At 39.2% G+C, this 22,544-nt stretch overlaps 1 protein-coding gene across 1 annotated transcript in view; it reads left to right on the forward strand.

Moving 5' to 3' along the window:
* The window catches only part of LOC118848548 (interleukin 1 receptor accessory protein), a 158,771-nt gene that overhangs the window by 130,599 nt on the left and 5,628 nt on the right, over window positions 1-22,544 (forward strand). The window contains exons 8-10 of the mRNA XM_036757472.1: window positions 8,447-8,595; window positions 15,521-15,670; window positions 18,203-18,346. Of these exons, the coding sequence (XP_036613367.1) occupies window positions 8,447-8,595; window positions 15,521-15,670; window positions 18,203-18,346 (443 nt within the window). The remainder of the gene's footprint in view (window positions 1-8,446; window positions 8,596-15,520; window positions 15,671-18,202; window positions 18,347-22,544) is intronic.

Here is a 22,544-nt window from a genome sequence, read left to right on the forward strand (position 1 = left end):
ATGCAAAACCACTTTGAATTCCTTTAAAAATAATTTGGGTCTAGATTGTAAATAAATAAATGTAAAGGTTTTATTTGAGTATGTTAATCTATGAAAACCTATCCCTCTGTCTTTACAAGTAGGATTCTATGTGTTTCTAGCTATGGCTCATCCATTGTATTTTGTTCCCTCACATGTGGAGTGTTGTTTTGCTCTTATTCCTCATTTTTCTAAATCTGTATCTTTTCCTTTGTCAGTTTCTCCTTTTCATCTACCCTCAATTCTTTCATCTTTAATTTTTAACTTCTTTGTCCCTTTGCAGTCAGTAAAAATGCCCTTGAGAACTAATTTTCTTGTTAAGAAAAAAAGGGGGTTTGAAAAAGAGAGCTTATGCATCCAATTCTTAATCTTAAAAGTTGGTGAGTAGGAATAGAATAAATTCCAAACAAATTTTAAAAAACAAACAAACTAGGTTGGCTTTTCCCACTCCTAATTTATTTTATGCCTACCAGCTCTGGATAGTGGAGGGAAAAATATTCCCAATCCCAACTCTACAATAATAAGCAATGGATTTTAATTGCAAATCTTTTAAACAAACAATAAAGTTGAATTTATTATTATCCAATACTAAGATCTTTCTCTTTTCTGTGTGTCCACATTAATGAAATCAGGTAGTTCTTCATATGTTTGTTATTGTTGTTCACTCATTTCAATCATGTCTGATTCCTCATGACCCCATTTGGAATTTTCTTGGCAAAGATACTGAAGTGGTTTGCCATTTCCTTCTCCAGCTCATTTTACATATGGAAAAAACTGAAGCAAAGAGCATTAAGTGACATTCCCAGGGTCACACAGCTAGTAAGATGCCAGATATGAACTCAGGAAGATGAGTCTTTCTGACTCTAAGTCTGGCACTCTGTCTACTTGCCACCTAGCTGCCCTTCTTCAAATGGAATGGACTGTTTTCTGGTAGTCACAAAAATACTGGAATCAAAATGGTGGCAAGTAGCTGTGCTCAAATGCTGGGGATTCCCTTTTCTTTCCATCTGTAAGATTCTCATCATTTTTTTTCTCGTCATTGTCTCCACAAAGGAATCTAAATGAAAGAGTTTCTTTTTTTAAAAAATCAGTAAATATTTAAGCTCACAAAGGGCTACCAAGATAAAAGATTAGACAGTCCTGCATAGAATTTGCACTCTATTAAAACAAATCAAAGCTTACTGCTTTTTTTGAACATCAGTTTGTTGCCAAAGGTTATTTCACTGGCACACAATCAGTCATCCAGGTGCTCAGAATGACTTTTTCTGCAGTGCTACTGAGTCCAGGCTGAACCAATAACTTGGTCTGCAGTATATCTGGAGAAATGGTGGCCATGCCTATAACATAACAGCTACATTACAAATGCCTGGCATAGCAGTCAAGATGATCTAGGCTTGAAGCTTGTATCTAACACTTACTGGGCAATTTTATGCAACTCATTTAATGTTTCTGAGACTCAGTTTTCCCACCTAAAAATTAGTCTAGTAAATTCCATTGTACCCATCTCCCAGGACTATTGAAAGGATCGGATGCAGTGTTTGCTACCGGAACTTTGCAATCAAACTGTATGAATAAAGGACACCCATTATCCTCACCCAAAACTCCATCCTCCTTCTCTATGACCTTAGCTAGCCTTGTGAGATGGCTACCCAGTAGTAGGGGTATAGAGTGTGAATGTGGAGTCCAAAACAAGAGCCCACATACATAGCTAATTTTCCTCTGACAAGTGCATAGCTTCCCTACAGAAAGCAGTTTTGTTTTATGTACCATGATTTCTTCTCCTGCTGTGGCCTGCCATATCAGCAGGAAACCAGCCTCTTCCCCAGAGTCTTGCTGTTTTGAACCACTCCCTGTTTAGGACATCTTGTAGTGCACCAAACTTTTGTTTTGTTTTGTTTTGTTTTCAGAACAACTTCTTACTAAGCATGCCTCACCCACCTTACACTTACAACTTTGATCATTTGTGCCCAAGTGAAGAATGTTACATTTATAATACTGAGCTTTGATTAGTTAGTTCCAGCCAAATCTTCAAGTGGTCAAGATCTTGATTCAATCATATTGTTTTAGCTGTCCCTCCCAGCCTTGTGCCATCTGAAAATGTGATGAACTCGCCCTCTATGCCTCAATCCAAATCACTGATAAAATTGTATAGCAGCATCTAACCTTGACCTTGCAGCCACATTGACCTGGAATCATTAGAAATAATTCATCCTTCAATCTGGCCACCCAACAACCTCTGAATGCATCTTCTTATATCTTTATCTTCTCCAGGCGGGTAGTGTAAGACACTTTATTAAAAATGTTGCGATAATCAACTTCCTTTACAAGGAACATCTTCTGTTCTATAGGATGGGGGATCTCCCTTAGATCTTACCATCTGGGCCCTGGCATCCAGCTTGCTTGCTACTGGTTCCCTTTCTTTTGGCAAACTGGCCGCTATTGAAGCTTGCACTACTTCTCCCTTTTAAGCACTTATCTCTTGCCTTGGTGTCTTAGTTATTTGTGGAGGTGACTCCTCCCAACTCCCACCCACCAGTGGATTGGATATTTCTTTAGGAAATCACCTTTGTTGGATGTCTCTTTGTGCCACCACCTTCTAGCATCATGTCTTATGCAAAATAGGGAAGGTTGCTTCTAACTTCAACGTTCAGTTGAAACTGTGTTCTCCAGAACATAATTACCAAGGATTTCATAATTGCCAATCCCAGCATTTTTTTTTTCTTGATCACCCTCCTTTTTAATGTCGCTGCAGTATCTTCCTTTTCTAACCATCTTATCCTTGTGGGAGGATATACTGTCTTATTTGCTTTTCACATGCCTATCTCTCAGTAGGTTTTCTTCCTACCTATCTGACCACTGATCAATCTTTTTTGCTGCTTTATCATATCATTCCCAATTAACTGTCGCTGTCCTCCCAAGGCTCTGTCCTGGGCTGCTTCTCTTTTATGTCTATATTCTCTCACTTGGTGACCTTCTGAATTTCAATGGGTTCAAATGCGATCTTTACGCAGATGTTAGGTTATCCAGCCTCAGTCTCTTTCCTGGGCACTTTTCCTACATCACACCAACTGCTGGTTGAATATTTTGAACAGGATATAACATATGCATGTAAAATAGATATATCTAAAATAGAATTGGTTGTCTCTATGCAACCAAAAAAAGTCTCCCCTCTTCTCAACTTTCCTATTACTTTTAAGGTCATCATTATCCATTCAGACAGGCCCACAAAGCTGACATCATCCTCAACTCCTCTCTCTTGTTTATCCAACATATCCAGCTTCCAAATGTTGGAATTTTGTCACCCTACAACATATCTCACAAATGTAACCATATCTCTTCTTCCTCAGATACTACCTTTATTTTTCCCACTTAATACTATTTTTTTTCAAATTACATGTAAAGATAGTTTTCAAGAATCATTTTTATAAGATTTTGAGTTCCAAATTCCTCCTTCCATTCCTTCCCCCCTCACCAAGACAGGCAGAAACATGATATACCTTATACATGTACAATAATGTTAAACATATTTCCACATTAGTCATGTTGTGAAAGAAAACTCAGAGTAAAAGGGAAGAGAAAAGAAAGAAAAAAACCAAAAAGTGAAAATAGTGCACTGCAATCTACTTTCTGACTCCATCGTTCTCTCTCTGTATGTGAATAGCATTTTCCATCATGAGTTTTTGGAATTTTCTTAGATCATTGTACTGATGAAAAGAGCTAAGTCTATCTAGGCTGATCATCACACAATGTTACCCTTATTGTGGACAAAGTTCTCCTGGTGCTACTAACTTCACTGAGCATCAGTTTGAAGTCTCTCCAAGATTTTTTTTCTCTGACATCTACCCAGCTCATCATTTCTTATGGAGCACTAGTATTCTACGACATTCATATACCACAACTTGTTCAACCATATCCCAATTGATGAGCATCCCCACCATTTCTAATTCATTGCCATCACAAAAAGAGCTCCCATAAATATTTTTCATACATGTGGGTCCTTTTTCCATTTTTATGAGCTCTTTGGAATACAGAGCTAGTGGTGGTATTGTTGGATCAAAGAGTATGCACAGTTTGATTGGTCTTTAGGCATAGTTCCAAATTGCTCCCCAGGAAGGTTGGGTCAGTTCACAAGTCCATCAACAATGCATTAGTATGCCAATTTTCCCATGTCTTCTCTAACATTTATTATTTTTCTTTTCTGTCATAATATCCAATCTCATAGGTGTGAGGTGATACTTCAGAGTTGTTTTAATTTTCATTTCTCTATCAACAGTGATTTAGCACATTTTTATATAACTATAAATAGCTTTAATTTTGTCATCTGCCTGTTCAATTTCTTTGAACCTTTTATCAATTGAGGAATGACTTATATTCTAAGAAATTTAACTCAATTCTCTATAAATTTTGGAAGTGAGGCTTTCACAAGATACACTCATTGTAATCCCCCCCCCCGTCCCCTCCTAGCTTTCTTCTTTCATTCTAATCTTGGACATTTTGATTTTGTTTGTGCAAATTTTCTTTTAATTTAATGTAATCAAAATGATCTATTTTTGCATTTCACATTTTCTGTCTTTTATCTGGTCATAAATTCTTCCCTCCTGTATAGATCTGACAAGGTAAATTATTCCTTGCTATCCTTATTTGCTTATAGTAACACCCTTTATCTTGAAATCATGTCATTTTGACCATATCTTGATATATGTGTTTTTATATATAAGTGTTTTGCTTCTGGCCACTGCTTCCCTCGATCTGACCTTCTTTCTTTTAGCCCCACTCTCCCTTTTCTTTCTTTTTTTTTCCTTTTAGTTCTGCCCTCTCTTCTATCATTCCCCCAACTTCCCAATAGGGTAAGATAAATTTCTATACCAAACTTAGTGTGTATGTTACTTCCTCTTTGAGCCAATTCTGATGAGAGTAAGATACAAACAATGCTTACCCCCTCCCTTCTTTCTGTTTAATTGGGAATTGTAATAGCTCTTGTGCCTCTCCATGTGATGTAATTCATCCTATTCTGCTTCCCCCTTTCCTCTTCTCCCAGTACAATCTTTTTCCACCATCCTTTTTTCTAGCTATTATCACATCAAAACCAACTTATGGCCTATTTAAGCCCTTATACTCTGTTTATGTATACTCCTGATACAATTCTCAAGAGCTACAAGTGTCATCTTCCCATCTAGGAATGTAACAGTTAAACCTTATTGAAAAACATGTTGTCGTTGCTTTTCTTTCTTTCTTTCCTGTTTATCTCATTTATGCTTCTCTTGAGTCTTGTATTTGAAGGTCAAATTTTCTCTTCACCTCTGGTATTTTTATCAAGAAAGTTTGAAAGTCCCCTATTTCATTGAATGTCCATCTTTTCCTCTGAAATATAATGCTCAATTTTGAGGGGTAGTTGATTGTCTGTTATAATCCAAGCTCCTTTGCCTTCTAGAATATCAAACTCCAAGTCCTCCAGTCTTTTATTGTAGAAGTGGCTAAGGCCTATGTAGTCCTGATTGTGACTCCTTTGTATTTGAAGTGTTTCTTTCAGGCTGCTTGCAGTATTTTCCCCTTGACCTGATAATTCTGGAGTTTGGTTACAATATCCTGGGAGTTTTCATTTTGTGATTTTTTTCAGGAGTTGATTGGTAGATACTTTCAATATTATTTCACCCTGTGGTTCTATGACCTCAGGGAAGTTTTCCTTGATAATTTTTGAAAGATGCTGTCTAGGCTTTTTTTTTAACTTAGTTTTCAGATCATCCAATAACTCTTAAATTATCTCCCCTGGAACTATTTTCCAGGTAACTTTTTTTTTCCAGTGAGGTATTTTACATTTTCTTCTATTTTTTTCATTCTTTAGATCTTGTTTGACTGATTCTTGATCTCTTATAGAATCATTAGCTTTCACTTGCCAAATTCTTATTTTTAAGAAATTCTTTTCTTCAGTTAGCTTTTGTTCCTCCTTTTCCATTTGTCCAGTTCTACTTATTAAGGAGTTGTTTTCTTCAGTGGATTTTTTTTTTTAATTTGGCCAATTGTATTTTTAAGGAATTGTTTTCTTCTGTCAATTTTTGTCCTTCCTTTTCCAAGTTGTTGACTCCCTCTTGCATATCTCTCATTTTTTTACCATTTTTTCTTCTGCTTCTCTTATTGATTTTTTAAATCCTTTTTGAGCTCTTCCAAGATTGCTTTTTGGGCTTGAGACCAATTCATATTCACTTTTGAGGCTTTTCATGTAGGCAGTTTGACATAGCTGTTGTCTTCTGAGTTTTTGTATTGATCTTCCCTGTTAGCACAGTAGCTTTATATGGTCAGAACTTTTTTATGTTTTTACTCATTGTTAAGCCTATTTCATGACTTTAAAGTTGGGCTCTGCTCCTGGGCACAAGGAACACTGTCCTAAGCTTCTTGTTCTGGGGGCCAGGGTTCTGGTCACTGGCTTTTTGTGTCAGGGCCTCAGGTGTTTTTGGCTTCCTCATTGTACTGGAGTGGCCTGGCCTAGTTGCACATGTTGTGTGGGGAATTCTGGAGCTGGCAGTTTGCCTTCTATGTTGAGACTAAAGGCCTCTCAACTGACCTACACTGCCACTGGCCTGCTGAGTCAAGACTAAGGGTCTTTGGTGCTGATCTGTGCTGTGGCTAAGAGCCTCCCACTGGCTTACCCAGAAAATGTCTGCACTGGGCTGAACTCCGCTTTTTAGCCAAGTGAGACAGACTTTTCCCAAAGTCTTTCTAAGCTATATTAAGATGAAAAATTGTTTCACTCCATCCTTTTGTAGGTTCTATCACTACAGAATCCATTTAGAGGCTTGCTTTAACATTGTTTCTGAGGGAAACAGGGGAAGAGCTCAGGCAACTTCATGGCTTTTCTGTGTCATCTTGGTTCAGCCATTACCTTTAGTAACTTTTCTCTAACCTTTTGTAATAATATTCTAATGTGTCTCTCTGACTCAACATTGTCTCCATTACAAGTGACCCTCTAAACAGGTGTCCAAGTGACTTTCTTTTTCCTAGAACACAGGTATTTCTTTGACATCTCCCTACTCCACAAAGTCTAGTCATCCTATTGCCTCCAGCCTAAAATATAATGTGTTTTGTGTTGCATCTAAAATTCCTTCCATCCCCTCAGTCTTCCTACCTATCATGGCTTCACATGTCTCCTCCCCTCCAATCATTTATGGGCTACCATTCTGGCTTTTTCTTTACAGAAATGTTTCCTTATTTTTATCATTAAAATTTTATTTTTAATTTAGGAAATAAAACAACCATGATTACAACAAAATTATTGTGTAAATTATGTTTTCTTCTTCACTCCCTCCCACCCTAGAGATGGCTACATTAGACATAAATAGGTGGGTGCATGTATGTATGTATATACACATACATACATACACAAATATATGGTATTGTATGCATACTTCTATTTATCACTTCTTTCTCTGGATGCAGATAGCATCTTTCTTCATATGTCTTTTATACTTAATTTGGGTATTTATAGTAGTCAAAATGGCTTATTCCTACTAAGTAGTTCTTAAAGTAATATTGCTTCTACTGTATACGATGTCCTCTTAGTTCTGCTCATTTCACTCTTCATTATTTCATGCAAGTCTTTCCATGTTTTTTTTTCCTAACCTCATTAATCTCCTCATTTCTTATAGAACAGTAGTTTTCTATCACAATCATATACCACAACTTGTTCAGCCATCCCCCAATTGATGAGCATCTCTGCAATTTCCACTTCTTTGCCAACACAGAGAGAGCTGCTATAAACATCTTAGAACATATAGTTTCGTTTCCTTTTTACAATTATCTTTGGAAATAGACCAAGTAGTGGTATTGCTGGGTCAAACAGTATAGATAGCTTAATTACTCTTTGGGCATAATTCCAGATTGTTCTCTAAAATGGTTGGATCAGTTCACAATTACACCAACAAGTCCCAATTTTCCACATGCCCTATTACATCTTTCATCTCTTCTGCATTTATACTGGCTATTATGTATGCCTGGAATTATCTCCCTTACCACCTCCAAATCTCAGAATCAGTGGCTCAATTCAGCTCGAATCTCATCTTCTGTAAGAAGCCTTTCTTAACCCCCAACCCCCAAGAACTCATGTTTTCCTCTCTAATTATGCCTTTCATTTATTTTACATGGGCAGGGATGATTTTTTTTTCATGTTGCCAGTGATTAATACAATGATTGTCATGTAAGAGTTTAGCAAACCTTGGTTGATTTAGTGAATAAATATTTATTGAATGAATGAATGAACATAGGAAAGTAATGACATGTTTCCCAGATCCATTTTGGACCAGTTGAGTGATCCAAGCAACATCCTTCATCACTGGTTTTTCTTCCTCTTTCTTTCATCCTGACTTTCACTTTGCATTTGAGTCTTTTTTCCATAGGATCACAATGTCAGTAATCTCTTTTGCCTTCTCATTCCCAGTGAGAAAGTCTCAAATATCGGAGATAAAACAATTACCAGGATACTGAGCATCAAAAAAGTGACCTCTGATGACCTGAAGCGCAACTACACTTGTCATGCAAGAAATGCCAAAGGAGAATCTGTAAAGCAAGCCATCGTCAAACAGCTAGGTAACCTCACCTGTGGGGCCACAGTGTGTGAGCACTCACACTATAATAGCCGTTCTCTACCGGGGGCTCAAAACTTGTTGGGGATTTTTTTTTTCATGTTTTTATAATTTCATTTTAATATGATTGACTTTCTTTGGAATCCTATATATTTCATTTCGTTCCTTTAAAAACATATTGGAAAATTAAATAGTTTTCACCAGACATGGCTAAAAGGGTCCAGCATGCCACACACACACACACACACACACACACACACTCACACACACACACCACAGAAACAAAGCAAAACAAAACCAAACCATGAAGAATCCCAGAACTAGAATGACCATGGTAGCATATCACATTGCAGTCCTGAGTAACTTCAAAGACAAGCCTCAGGGGGACCATGGGAACTGAGAGACTTCAAGAATTTGATCATCTGTCATGTGGAGGAGGCTTTGTGTTGTTCTTTTCATTTAAGGAGGACAAAAAGGGGCAAAACTTAAGAAGGGTCAGATGTAGTTTCAACATCCGGAAAACCTTCCTAACACTTAGAACTGTCTCCAAATGGAATTGGATAAATTGGAAGGTAATGAGTACCTTCATTGAACCATTCAAGCAAATATTTGACAACCCCTTGTTAGGTATGTTAGAGTAGGGGTTCCTTTTGGGGTAAAGGTTGAACTATATGGTCTTCCAGGTCCCTTTCTACCTCTAAAATTCTGTGGTTCTTTAAGTTATCTCAAGGGCAGGAATACGTTATATTTATCTTTTATGTTTTTCAGTGGCTTATGTGTATAATTATATTGCAATATAATGAATCATATATAAAAGCTAAAATGATTGTTAAATAGCTTATTTTAGATCTTATTTCCCCACAAGTCCCTTCCTGTCCCCTGCCCTATGCCATCCCCTTTAAGTGAGTGCCCCACTGCTATACAGCTTTGTTTCCTCAAATCTTCTAGGTATTTCCTGACATGTCAGAGAGTAATTCCCGGCTGGGGTCAATTTTCCTCCAGAACCACATCAGTCAGTTTGGTTGGCATCAGACATAGATCCTGTCTCATATCTGTTTGATCTGAACAATACAAAAGTCCTTTCAGAAATAAATGCTGCCCTCTACTCCTGACTGAAAGGCCTGAGGAGATAAGGCACCATCATAGAAAGGCACTGATTTCCTGATCATTTAGAAATGTTACTGCTAGAGTTAAGATAATTAACCTTGGATGGTGACAGACAGTAGTTTATTTGTTCCCTTTTAATACAATATCCACATAGTATGAGCTTTAACAGGGGAGTTGATGACCAAGTGGACAGGGAATTATCCCATGGCTCTAGGGAATGCTCAGTTATTGCAATAGCACTGTTCCTTGCCTTCTCAAGCAGAGCATTCATGTTATAACATGGCAGATCCAGAAATTCGAAGTCCATCAACAGAGAACCAAGAGGCCTTAGGTGACCTCAATGTCACTCTAACAGCCCAACTAATCAATGAAATGGGAAAGCTTCGCTTCCGAGTCACATGAACTCCTGGGCTTAGAATGGCAACGGGATGCACCTAGGCCCAGTAAGTGAAGCAAATTACCTCTTGGCTCTTGACTCTGACAATCATTCTTTTAAAACTATATGCATCTGGTTGATGCAATTCATAGACCCATTTGGTGTTTCTTAACTGATCTTTCTCTTTGTTACAAGAATAGGTTTTGTGGTCAGTGAGTTTAAGGGCAGGGTAGGTCTAAGAATGATGGCCTCTAGGTATCACAGTGGACAGAGTGCTGGGCCTGGAGTCAGCAAGACTCATTACTGAGCTTAGATCTGGCCTCAGAAACTCACTAGCTGAGTGCAAATCACTTAACCCTGCTTGCCTCAGTTTCCTCATATGTAAAATGAGGTGGAGAAGGAAATGGCAAAAAACTCTGCTATCTTTTCAAAGAAAATACCAAATAAGGTCACCAAGAGTCAGACACAACTGAAAAATGACTGAATAATTGCAAAAGATCTGAGAATGACTGTGATATAAAAACTGAAGGAATTAGTGAAAAAAAAAACCTGAAGAGAAAGTAGAAGAAAAATAGGGAAATGATATGAGCTTCCTTTTATGGTCATGCTTTCTATAGAGTTTATGTATGGTATATATGAGTATGCATGTATGTACGTATGTGTGTGTGTGTGTGTGTGTGTGTGTGTATTTTTACCAGTGTCTTGATAAAATTGGAATGTGTAGCTTCTGGATCCCATTTCTAGAGGTTTTCAAGCAGAGGTTGGTTGATTAATTGTCATGAATGTTATATTGGGGATTCTTCTGGGGTATGAGATGAGCCAGCTAGATGCTCCCTGAGGTTCTTGCCAGCGCAGGGATTCTCTGATTCTGTGCCATAGCCTATGACCGACACTTTGTTGCTTTAGCCTCTGCCCTTTTGGACTTCTTCTGCTGACAACTGCACCTGATGAACAAATCTTTTCCTTTCACTATTGAATATTAGCTGCTATCTCCCTGATTTGATCCATGACCCTATTTACTGATAAAGACAGATGATCATGGATTTGGCATTGGAAGGGACCCAAGAAAATATCTAATACATCCTCTTCATTTTACAAGTGAATAAACTAAAGATCATAGGAATTAAGAGGCTTGCGCAAGTTCACACAGATTTTAGATGCCAGTCCACTGGCATTCATCTACTATCTTGTCTGGATCTGAATTTCAGCCCACAGCTCTAACCTCAGACTCTAGGGCTGGGAGAAGGAATGTCAGCTTCTTTACCACAAAGGAATTGTTCTTATACAGTCAAATGAGACAGAACAGAAAGTTAACATCCTAGGTTAACATACTATCAAATTGTTTTAATAATATGCAGATGGCAAAAATATAGGAGTCATTCACTATCCACCTTCATGCTGGTGCCTTTCTTCTGCTGCTCATTCCAGTGAATCCTTTTTATAGCTTTCTTGTACATAGCTGTTTGTAGGTTTTCTTCTCCATAAAGTTGTGAAGTCTTTGAGAAAAGGGACAGTTCTTTGCCTTTCTTTGTATTTTTAACTCCTAGAACAGTGCCTGGCACATAGTAAGCACTTAAAGACTTAATGACCGAATGACTGTACATAGCAATCACTTTAGCCATCCATTTATTCATACCTTATACAATGAGATATATGGGATGTTCAGGAGGACCAGCACCTCCGGTCTGAGGGTTTGCCAAGCCCTTTTCAGGGCTACCCATCCACCTTTCGTGTCCTCCTGTCAAACAAGCCTCACCCATGGCTCCATGAAGCTGTAGCATGCACAATGGCCACAATCTGGAAATCATCTTGGCAGACTGCATAAACCAAGTTGAGCGTAACTGTCAAACCTCAAACCCATTTGTGAGTTGGGGGTGGGGTGTCTACCCAAAGCATGTCATGACTTCCCCCAGTGGAATGGGTAGATGAGAACAATTTGTTCCAATGGCCACGAAGGAGGCTAAAGCAGGGATGTGGAACACTTAGAGCTTGGTCAGACATCAAAGATGCCAAAGTCATCCACCTCTTCCCAAACCATCACCAGTCATCTTGACTTTTGTCTTGCCACTAGATTTCAATGACTTAGGAAGAGAGAGTGAGGCTGACAACTTTGTGCAACTCTGACTCAATTAAATGCCGTTGAGACACAAGTCAAGATATCACCCATGATGTCATTGGTCCTCTTTGAAAATGAGGAACAAACAACAAGGACAACATGCAGTATTCCATCTCCCAACCTGGGGGTTTTCACTGTCGGTCCCCCATGCCCAGTGGTTTCTCCCATGTAATGTCTTCCTCCTAGCTTCCATGGGTTCTCTCAAATGTCAGCTAAAGTGTCATCTTGTATGAGGATCTGTCTCTATAGTCCTTAATCTCAGTTGTTGTTGAGTTATGTCTAACTTTTTGTGACCCCATTTGGGGTTTTCCTGGCAAAAATATTGGAGTGGTTTACCCTTACCTTCTCCAGCTCATTTCGTAGATGGTGAAACAAAGGCAAACATGGGTAAGTGACTTACTCGGTTCACACAGCTAGTGTCTGAGGCCAGATTTAATTGAGGTATTCCTGACTCTATGCTTGGCACTCTATCCGCTGCACCACCTAGCTATTCATAATGTAACTGCCTTCTCCTTATTGATTATCTCCGATCTAAACAGTATAGAGTTTGTATGTTCCTGGTTATTTCTAATTTTCTTCCCCTCAGATTGTGAGCTCCTTGAAAGCAGAACTATTTTTTGGCCTTTCTTTGTGTCCCTAGAACTTATTACAGGGCCCAGAACATAGGAGATAACTAATGAATGTTTGTTGACTTACTTAACAACAAGCTGGCTTGATCTTTACTGAATTAATCTGATCTTACTGCCTGCCATGGACCTGGCCTCCTTTCCTACTTTTCCTCTTGATGGTCTTCAACTGTAGAACATTCCATTTCTCACCTGTGAGTGATTGCAAAGGCTGCCCGACCCCATGCCTGGAAGATGACCTTTCCATATGTGAAATTTTGTTTTTCTCTATGTGTGTATGTGGTACTGCTCCCCCAGTAAATCTGAGCAACTTGAGGGCAGGGACGATTTCATTTTTTTTTGTTGGTTTGTTTGTTTACTTAACATAGGAAAGACTTCTCCAATGTTTGTTGAACTGAATTTTTTTACAAATAACCATGTCCATGCTATTATTTATGTGTATATACACACATACATATACACATACATGTTTATATATGTGTATATCTATATATATATATACATATTCATATACATATAGTCATACACACAAAGTCAATTAAAGATAATCTCAGAGGAAATTTTCTAGCAGTAGGAAGAGATACCAGCAAAGGCCTCTTGCAGAAGAAAGAATTTGAGCTGAGTCATAAAGCAGGCCAGTGTACTGGATAATAAAGTACTTGAAGGGTGGTAAGGTATAAGGATTCTGGGAAGACAAGAAGGGGCCAGGTTGTGAAAGCCTTTAAAAGCTGAATAAGGGATTTTATATTTGATCTTGGAAGTCATTGGGAGCCACTGATTTATTGAGTAGAGTGGTAACATGGACAGATCTGTGCTTTAGAAAAATTGCTTTGGTAGCTGAATAGAAGCTGGATGGGAGTGGGGAGTGACTCAAGGCAAACAGAATAATCAGAAAACTATTGCCAGAATCTCTCCCTTAACATCTTCAAAACTATTTTACCTGGACCTTACTTACCTTCGATTATGTTGTTCAGTCATTTCTCATACATGACTGAGACTCTCTGTGATCCCATTGGGGTTCTCTTGCCAGAGATACTGCAGTGGTTTGAGAGTTCCTTCTCTAGGTTATTTTACAGATGAGGAAACTAAGGTAAAAAGGGTAAGTGACTTGCCCTGGGTCACACAGCTGAAAAAGTGTCTGAGACCAGGTTTGAACTCAGTGAGATGGGTCTTTCTAACTCTAGGCCTGGCACTCAGTCCACTGAGGCACCTAGCTACCCCTATTTGTTCTTATTCCTGCTTTGCATCTGCAGCCCTGTCTGGTTTCACCTTCACAGAATAATATGTGTCTTCCAGGATAATCTCATCACTTCTAACTTCATCACCAGGATGCTACCTCAAGCCTTGATACTGACCTTCCCAGCCTCTTCTCCCCTCTGATTAGAGTGTTAGAGGGCAGAGTACCAACCTTCTTTCAAACCCTTACTTTATAGAGGCCAGAAACTGGACTTTTGGCTCAACCACCTGTGCCTGGTTTGAACTTTGGAACAAAATGCCATGTATCCTCTGGTTTCCCATCCCAATCTCCCTTTCATGTCTCCTTTTGTGTGTTATTTTCACCTATCAGATTGCAACATCTTTGAGGGTAGAGATTTCTTTTTCTTATTTGTATCCCCAGTACTTAGCATAGTGACTGGCACATAGTAGGCACTTAATTAATGTTTATTGAATTGAACTGCTCTGTTCTAGCTTTCCCATCAGCTTTATTGTCTTTAACATCATTTCTATTTCTTCAAGAATGACAGTTGGCATCTTGATGTCCATATTCAAATTCAGTGCCTCTGTTGTCCTGGACAGTGAAGCACATGCTATATAAAGCTTGGCAGATTTTTTACCAACTTTGCTCTGATTTTCACTATTCCAGTTTCATTCTTAAGTGCATACAAGAAAACTTTTCATACTTTGCTTTCTCACCAAATATACTTTAAACAATTTTCCCCTCTAATTTTTGCTGTTTTATGAAGAAACAATTGAAAAAAAATGGTGACTGAGTTTCCTAGTCTTGCCCAAACTGAAATTGCAGTGGCCACCGATGGGCCAGATCCCATAATGATCATCATGGGAGTATTGGTATGCTCCATTTCTGACCTGGATTGGTTCGTTCCTTTGTAGGTATCCTTGTACCTTCACCCACCTGGGGATTTACAACAATGGTGCCAGATTCAGTGTGGACACTTGATCGATTTAACCCACTGTAGCTCAGAACTCCCGAGCCCAAGTGACCTATTAGCTGCAGCCTCACCCAGCAGCAGGCATTACAGGAGTAAGCAACCATACCCAGCTAAACAACCTTCTCGTACTCTTCCACCATCTGCTCCATAAGATTTTGCAATCAAGTTTATATTTCTAACCTTTACCAATTGAAAGGCAAATAATTTCAACATGCTTTACCAAATGCTTGCTTCATAAGTACTTAACACATGTCTGGATGAATTCACTGCCCTTCCATTATAACTAGGATTCAGGTACTTATCCCACACTTCCTTAACTATCCAACCTTGAGCAAGCTAGTCAATGACTCAGCATTGGTTTTATTCAGCTGTAAAATGAAGATGTTAATTCCTGCCCTGCCTTTCTTCCATGGGGTTATTGGGTAACTCAAATGACAAAATGAATTGAAAAGCCTATTGACAGCTGCTGAGGGTGACCAAAGGGCCATGTGTGACCATTCAAGCTGACCTATTTTTCTGTCTTTGACCTTCAGTTGTACCTCCACGATATACTCTGGAACTGGCCTGTGGATTTGCAGTGACAATTGTGCTCATTATCATTCTTATTGTGGTCTACCATGTCTACTGGCTTGAGATGGTCCTGTTCTACCGGGCTCATTTTGGGACAGACGAAGCCATTTTGGGTAAGCAATCAAGCTTTATGTAAATAGCATTTCCTTCTGTGTTTAGAACAAAGGTTACTCAAAGTTTGCTCATAAAATCTTAGAATTATAGACTTAAACCTAGAAGTGGTCTTTGAGGCCATTTATTCCATTGAGTTCTTCACATTGTTCTCTTTTGATGATTGAATGTCTTATGATACCTTGACATCATCATTATTCTCATGAAGTGCCATTGGATTACCCCACACCAAAAAACACCCCAAACTCATTATACACTGACCTAAGAATGACCTCTGGGAATAGCATTTTTGGAAAGAATCCTTGATAGTATTTTCTTTTTTTTTTTTTGAAATTTGCTCATTTTTTTCTAATTAAATGTGAACACAGCAAAGTTGTTTCTGTTAATAGGACTCCACCCTACCCATCTTCACGTATATTAGTTTAGTTCCTGGTGAAAGCTCCAGTATAATTAATTTTCTTTAATTCTGTTGAGGGTTGGGAGAGACAACATCCAGGAACCCCAAGACTGGATTTCCCAAGCAGGGTAGTTGGCAGGGGGAGTACCCCTGAAGGACGGGAGTACTAGAGAGGGTCAGGGTCTTCTGCAATGAATTCATGATCTCAAGCATTCTTTAAGTCAAGGTGGCAAAGATTTATTATACTTTACAGTGGGTAAGAGTTCTTAAGGAACCTGCAACCTTACAGGGGTGTGGGAAAAGTTTTTGTAGGAGATTTTGGGGTGAAACATGTCAATTAGGTATTTTGAGGTAAAATTAGGGAGTGGTTAACGGGTGGTCAGTTCTTAAAGGAACATGCAATTTTTGTATCTACTGAGGACATAACTTACCCAGAGTTCACCAGGAAATAGCTCAAGGTGGGGAGGGGCAACCTGGAGTTTTGTTTTTTGCCTTGAAAGTCACTAAGTCAACTGATGTTCAGGGCTGACTAGAAATGCTTCCATCAAATGTCTTGTTAGACAAGATGAATGTAAGGGAGTGTGCCTGGGTCTAGCATGCACATGATAGGCCAATGAATAGTGAATATCTTTATGACCCAGTACATGACCAGTTCAACATATACACAAGGACTATATTCTATATATTCTATAGGTCCAGCTGTCCACTGTATCAGGAGGAGATATAAGTGTTTTACTAAGGCGTGCTGCCCTGCTTTGCTAGAGAGAAACTACTAGTGATAGTGTTTTGAGGCTAGGGAGACATGTGAATTTAGAACTGCATGTGGTTTTGGAATTGGGGTCCAGGCACAGGCACCCAAGCAGAGGTTAAGGATAGATGTGATGTTAGAATTAGGGTCCAAGCACAAGCACCCAAGCACCCCATTAATTATAGATAGAAGAAAAAAATATTGTGACAGCTTCTTAGTGAAATGACAATAATGAAATGAGACATATATGTGAATCAAGTTTTGCAGTGTTGGAAGTTTTTTACACATATATTGGGAAAAACTTGAAGAAAACAGCCTTTCTATAGACCTCTTGCCTACTGAATCTGAAATCTTCAAGCTTTAATGGCCTTTATTCTATGACCCTATACCAGGAAAGTTTTAATTCATAGTGGGGAAAAGGAGTTAGAGAAGAGAATGGATCTAATTTATCCATCCTTTAATCCATAAGAATTTCTGGATTGTGGTGAAATCTTAACATTTTTCATGTGAAAATGGTCCCTTTTCAGTGATATCTAATACTCAAAATCTATTTTGGTGTGAAGCAGCAGACCTGGGGAATTCTCCTCAGCTTAGCTCTTTGTATACCCCAAATGAAGCAGATGTTAACATCAAATTTGATTGGTTCCATTCATACCCATTCATTCATATGACAGGTCCATGAATGTATAGATCTGGGCAGAATGTATTTCATACATAGTAGTAACCACCTTTACAATTTAATACTGAGCAATCAACCAATAAGTATTTATTAAAGTACTTGATTTGTGCTAAGTGTTAGGGAATACAAAAAATGTCAGAGTCCTCACTCTCAAGTAACTTAAACTGTATTGGTTGTAGTTGCTACATTTCATAGATGGAAGGAACTTTAGAAACTGTCTAGCCCACACCAGACCTTAAAAATGGCCCATTTTACCATGTATCTGAAGAGGGGTCAGTATTTTTGGTCCTGTACTCATCACGCACATTTGTATGGCCCCAACATAACCATATTGTTTGCGATAAAATCTGAACTACATTGAAATGTGGCTATCACATAAAATTAAATTTGATTAGATCTATTTCTCAAAATAGCTGCTTGTCCTGGAGAATTGTTGCTAATAGCTAATCAGACTATGATCTGCCAAATCACTCCCAGCTCATAGAATCCCAGATGATTCATTTCAGGGTTGGGTGAGACCTTCAAGCCCATTGAGTCCTACGCCTTCTTTTGGCTGGTAAGGACACGAGGCACGTAGAAGTCAGTCAAAGTTGGTTACCTTGCCCAGGGACACAGAGCTAGATAACAAAAAATAAAGTGTCTCATATTCAGAAGCTAGATTTAAGGCGCAAAAGGGTGACAGGTCTTACATGTACGTTTTCTTTGTCTAGATGGGAAAGAGTACGATATTTACGTTTCATATGCACGGAATGCTGAAGAAGAGGAATTTGTCCTTCTGACTCTCCGTGGAGTCTTGGAGAATGAATTTGGATACAAGCTATGCATCTTTGACAGAGATAGCCTGCCTGGGGGAAGTAGGTATTCTCATGAGTGGTGGCTAGAGAAGCCAGATTTCTCTTCCCCAACTTCCAAATTGGGATTAGTATGGTTCCCTGATTCCACACAGGCCCTTGTAATCATCCCATTCTATCCAACAAGCACTCACCACATGACTGCCTCCTGTGTCCCAGTCACTCTCTTGAGTAGCAGGGATCCAGACAAGAACAGGATAACCCGACTCCAAGAGGCTTACATTTCTCCTGGGGTGAAACAACACAGCCACAGTTTATTTTAATACAACAAGAATTTGTTAAAAATGTATTTAAAATGAGATATGATAGCAAAGCACATACCTTAGATTGCTTCATAAATTATGGTGATGAGAATAATCATTACTATTTGACAGTTAACAACATGTAGCAACACACACTCTGTCCTAGGCACTGTGATAAACAGTAGAGATGCAAAGATTAAACACACACACACACACACACACACACACACACACACACGCACACGCACACGCACACGCACACGCACACGCGCGCACACACACACACACACACGCACACGCACACACCACCACCACCACCTCCAACAACAACAACAGCAACAGACAAAGACAACAAAAACATGGTTGTCTCCCTTAAGAAACACGTTCCAATGTAGGAAAACAACACACACAAAAGACTGCACAGACTCTATGCTAAGCACTGGGGATCTAAAGACTGAAATGAAACACTATCTGTCCTCAGATGAGCTACATTTTCCTTAGGGAAAATACCATATACAGAAATCAATTTGAATCAATAAGCGTTAATCAAATACCAACTATATACTAGCTATAAACATGAAAATAGAAAGTCCCTGCCTTAAGGAACTTACGTATGTATGTCTTCTTATTTCTGGACATTGTAGAGGATAATGTGAGAAACGTGGTTTTGGCAATCACTGGACTTCCTAGGCAGGGCCAAAGTCCTGAAGAAGAACCCTGTGATAATCCCTAGGGAAGGCTGTACAGACCACAGGACTCCCAGAGGAAGACCAAGTGGTAGCCATCCCTTAATCTGTGGGGATCACAGGGCCTCCTAGGGGTCAGACCCTAAGGAAGACCCAAGTGATGGCCCCTTAGGATGGCAGTAAGATCACAAAGCTCCCGAGACAGGGCTGAAAGTCCCATGTGATGTCCCCTTAAGAAGGCCGTGCAGACCACAGGGTTCCCCAAGGGAATCCAGAGTGGTAGCCCTCTTAACACCGCAGTGGGGATCACAGGACACCCCAAGACAAGATCCAGGAGTAAGCCTGGTGAGCTTCCACTGCCTGTTGCTTCCCTTCACTTGACCTTAGGAAAATCCATGTGATTTGCCCATTCACACCCAAAGAATTCAGGACCAGAGTGGGCAGAGGAAGGCATTTTATTACGCTCCCCGGGAGAGGGGGTGCAGTGCTCGCGGGAACACTCACACTGATACAGCTGCAGGAGCAGGGGTAACCATTCCCTCCACTCCTGCTAGAGTCATGGTTAGTTTACAATCTTTGTTTTTTTACATAGTTTTCCTAGGTTATACAGTTTATATAAATAGGATAATAAGGATACAGAAGCAAAAGTGAAGTTAATTAGATTTTCCTTGTCTTAGTTTAGGATTAAACTATATTCTTTTACTTCCCCTACTTTCCCTCTTTAACATATGCAAATGATGCAAATCAGTAGGCCTGGATTCTTGACCAAGACCAGACCCTAGATAAGCTTGAACAGGTTCAAGTGGGTTTGGCCTCTAATTCCCCAGACTGCCTTCTCAAAAAGTATGCACATGCGTACAAGCCTCTGACCTCTCACCTGACCGACCTTGAGGCCTGGTCTCTGCTAAAGTTGGGGTGGGGGAGGGCAGGGAAGCACACCTTTAGTTCTGTGGAAACAAAACTCCTCCTCCCATTTCTTACAATAATATTGTAGAAAATGCTATGCCAATTTAACAGGGCACCCACCATTTCCCAGTTTAAATATGGTTTAAGGGGTGGTTCATTGAAATTAGCTCATCGAGACTATATAGGAACACACAGATTCCAATTATTGGCAACCTTGAGGTTGTTGTTACTCACTCTTTACAAATGTTCAGGCCAGACAGTCAGTAAGCATTTATTAATCACCTACTATGTGTCAGGCACTGTGCTAAATACTGAAAATACAAATAATAAAAGCAAAAGACAGTCACTGCCCTTGAAGTGCTCACAAGCTAATGGGGAGACAACAAGCAAATCATTTGTATAAACAGGCTATGTACAAGATAAAGTTGAAATAATCAACAGAGAGAAGGCATTGGAACTAAGAGGGTTTGGGAAAGGCTTCCTGTAGAAGGTGAGATTTGAGCTGGGTTTCGAAGGAATCCAGGAAAGGCTGGAGGTCCTTATAAATGGTATGGTGACTCCCATTGTGCCTGGCCTGTATCAATCAATTTATTTCAATGCGCAATCATTTCAATAATTTCTATGTGCTAGGCACTGCTGGGTGTTGGAGAAACTCAGACAAAACAGTGTAATCTTTACCCTCAAGGATCATTACTCTGTATCTTGGAGTCCCTGAAGCCAAAGACTTTTCCTGAGAAAAGCTTAGCATATTTCCAGAAAAGATCTTAGAACAGATATTATATCATTTTGGTCAGTCCAGGAAAGCCTATGGATCACTTCTTAGAATTATTTTTTTAAATTGCTGAGAGAAATACTGAATTTCAATTAGATGATAAAGAAAACAAAGATACCCCTTCCCTCTGCCTCATCCAAGTTCATGATCTCCCTTAAATCTTTCTTTAGACTCCTGGGGAGGTCTATGCATCGTCGTTTAAGAACCTATGTCTTAGGTATCTTTTTAGATCAATTTCTGACAACTCTTTGGGTTGATTAGTGCTCATTTCTCTCTCTTTAATTCCATGACAGCAGAGAAAGGGACTGTGTCCTTCCCACTTTCTTAGATCCTTCCTCTAACTTTGCTGATACAGTTGTATCATAAGATGGATTTAGAGTTGGAAGAGACTTGAGAGATCATTTCATCCAGAGGTTCTTAACCTGCAGTCCATTTTAAATAAGTAAGCAAATGAATGAATAATATACAAATTTTAATTATATGTTATTTGATTTTAAATATTTTAAAATTTTTATATTTAAATATTTTTAAAATTAAAATTTGTTTTATTTAAAATTTAAATTTTAATTTTGCTTTAACTATTCAATTCCTTTCTCTTTTGCATTACTCTGCACATTCTCACAAAATACACTACACGTTTATCCAGACTGACAGGAGGAAGGATATCCTACTTTAGTAAGTCTGCAATTCAGAATGTTTGTAAGGAAATGCAATTTTGCTACTGAAGAGCCCATGGAATATTGCCGAACAATGGTGAACAAAGCTGCCAAGAGAAGGTCCTTGGGGGCCTGCTTTCATATGCTGTTAAGCATCCATTTTCATTAGCATATCCATCTTGAGTGGTGACTGGTAAAGTGCCTGAAGCCAGCGATCTGTTCTCTTCAGTAGCTGACATCTCTTCCCTGCCTTGCCTTTGATCTTGTTAATGGCAGCTGCAGCACACAGTAGGTGTTTAATGAATGACTCACTTCCCATGAATCCCAGCCCCCACCCCTTCTATAGTGATAAGTTAGAAGCAGCCTGACTTGATATTACCTTCATTTTCGATTAGGGGAAGGGCATGCCCCTGCTGGGTTCAATATTGGCTTTCTTTAGCACTATAACTCACCATGAGTTCAGACTGGGATTGATGGTAATTTCATTCGCAAAACCAAATTGACTTCTCTGGAGGCTTTCTCTCAAAGGAAATAGAGAAGGATGATGGCCATGTCTGCTGATTTCATCTCCACTAAGTCATTCATTCACCAAAAATAACTACTGAACATCTCCTACATCAGACACTTTGGTGGGTGGGTGAGGGGTAAGAGGATGTACAAGGCCATCCCCTGCCCTCACACACTTTTTAGTTTAGAGTAGATCTTGAACTGAAGCCTTGAGTCATAGTACTATAGGCTAAGAGGTAGAAGGAATCTGAGAGCTGTCATGTCTAACTCTCTTCTTTTTCATATGTGGTACTGGCTCTCTCAACTTCTAAGTGTCTCAGGTGGGATTAGAACCAGGATTTTCCTGACTCTATATCAGGCACACTGCCAGTCACTAGAGGGAGGGACATGATTAAAGCGATGTGGGACTGTGGAGAGTCCAATTTTACTGGC

This window comes from Trichosurus vulpecula, chromosome 4 (assembly GCF_011100635.1).
Source record: "Trichosurus vulpecula isolate mTriVul1 chromosome 4, mTriVul1.pri, whole genome shotgun sequence".
NCBI classification, from domain to species: domain Eukaryota; kingdom Metazoa; phylum Chordata; class Mammalia; order Diprotodontia; family Phalangeridae; genus Trichosurus; species Trichosurus vulpecula.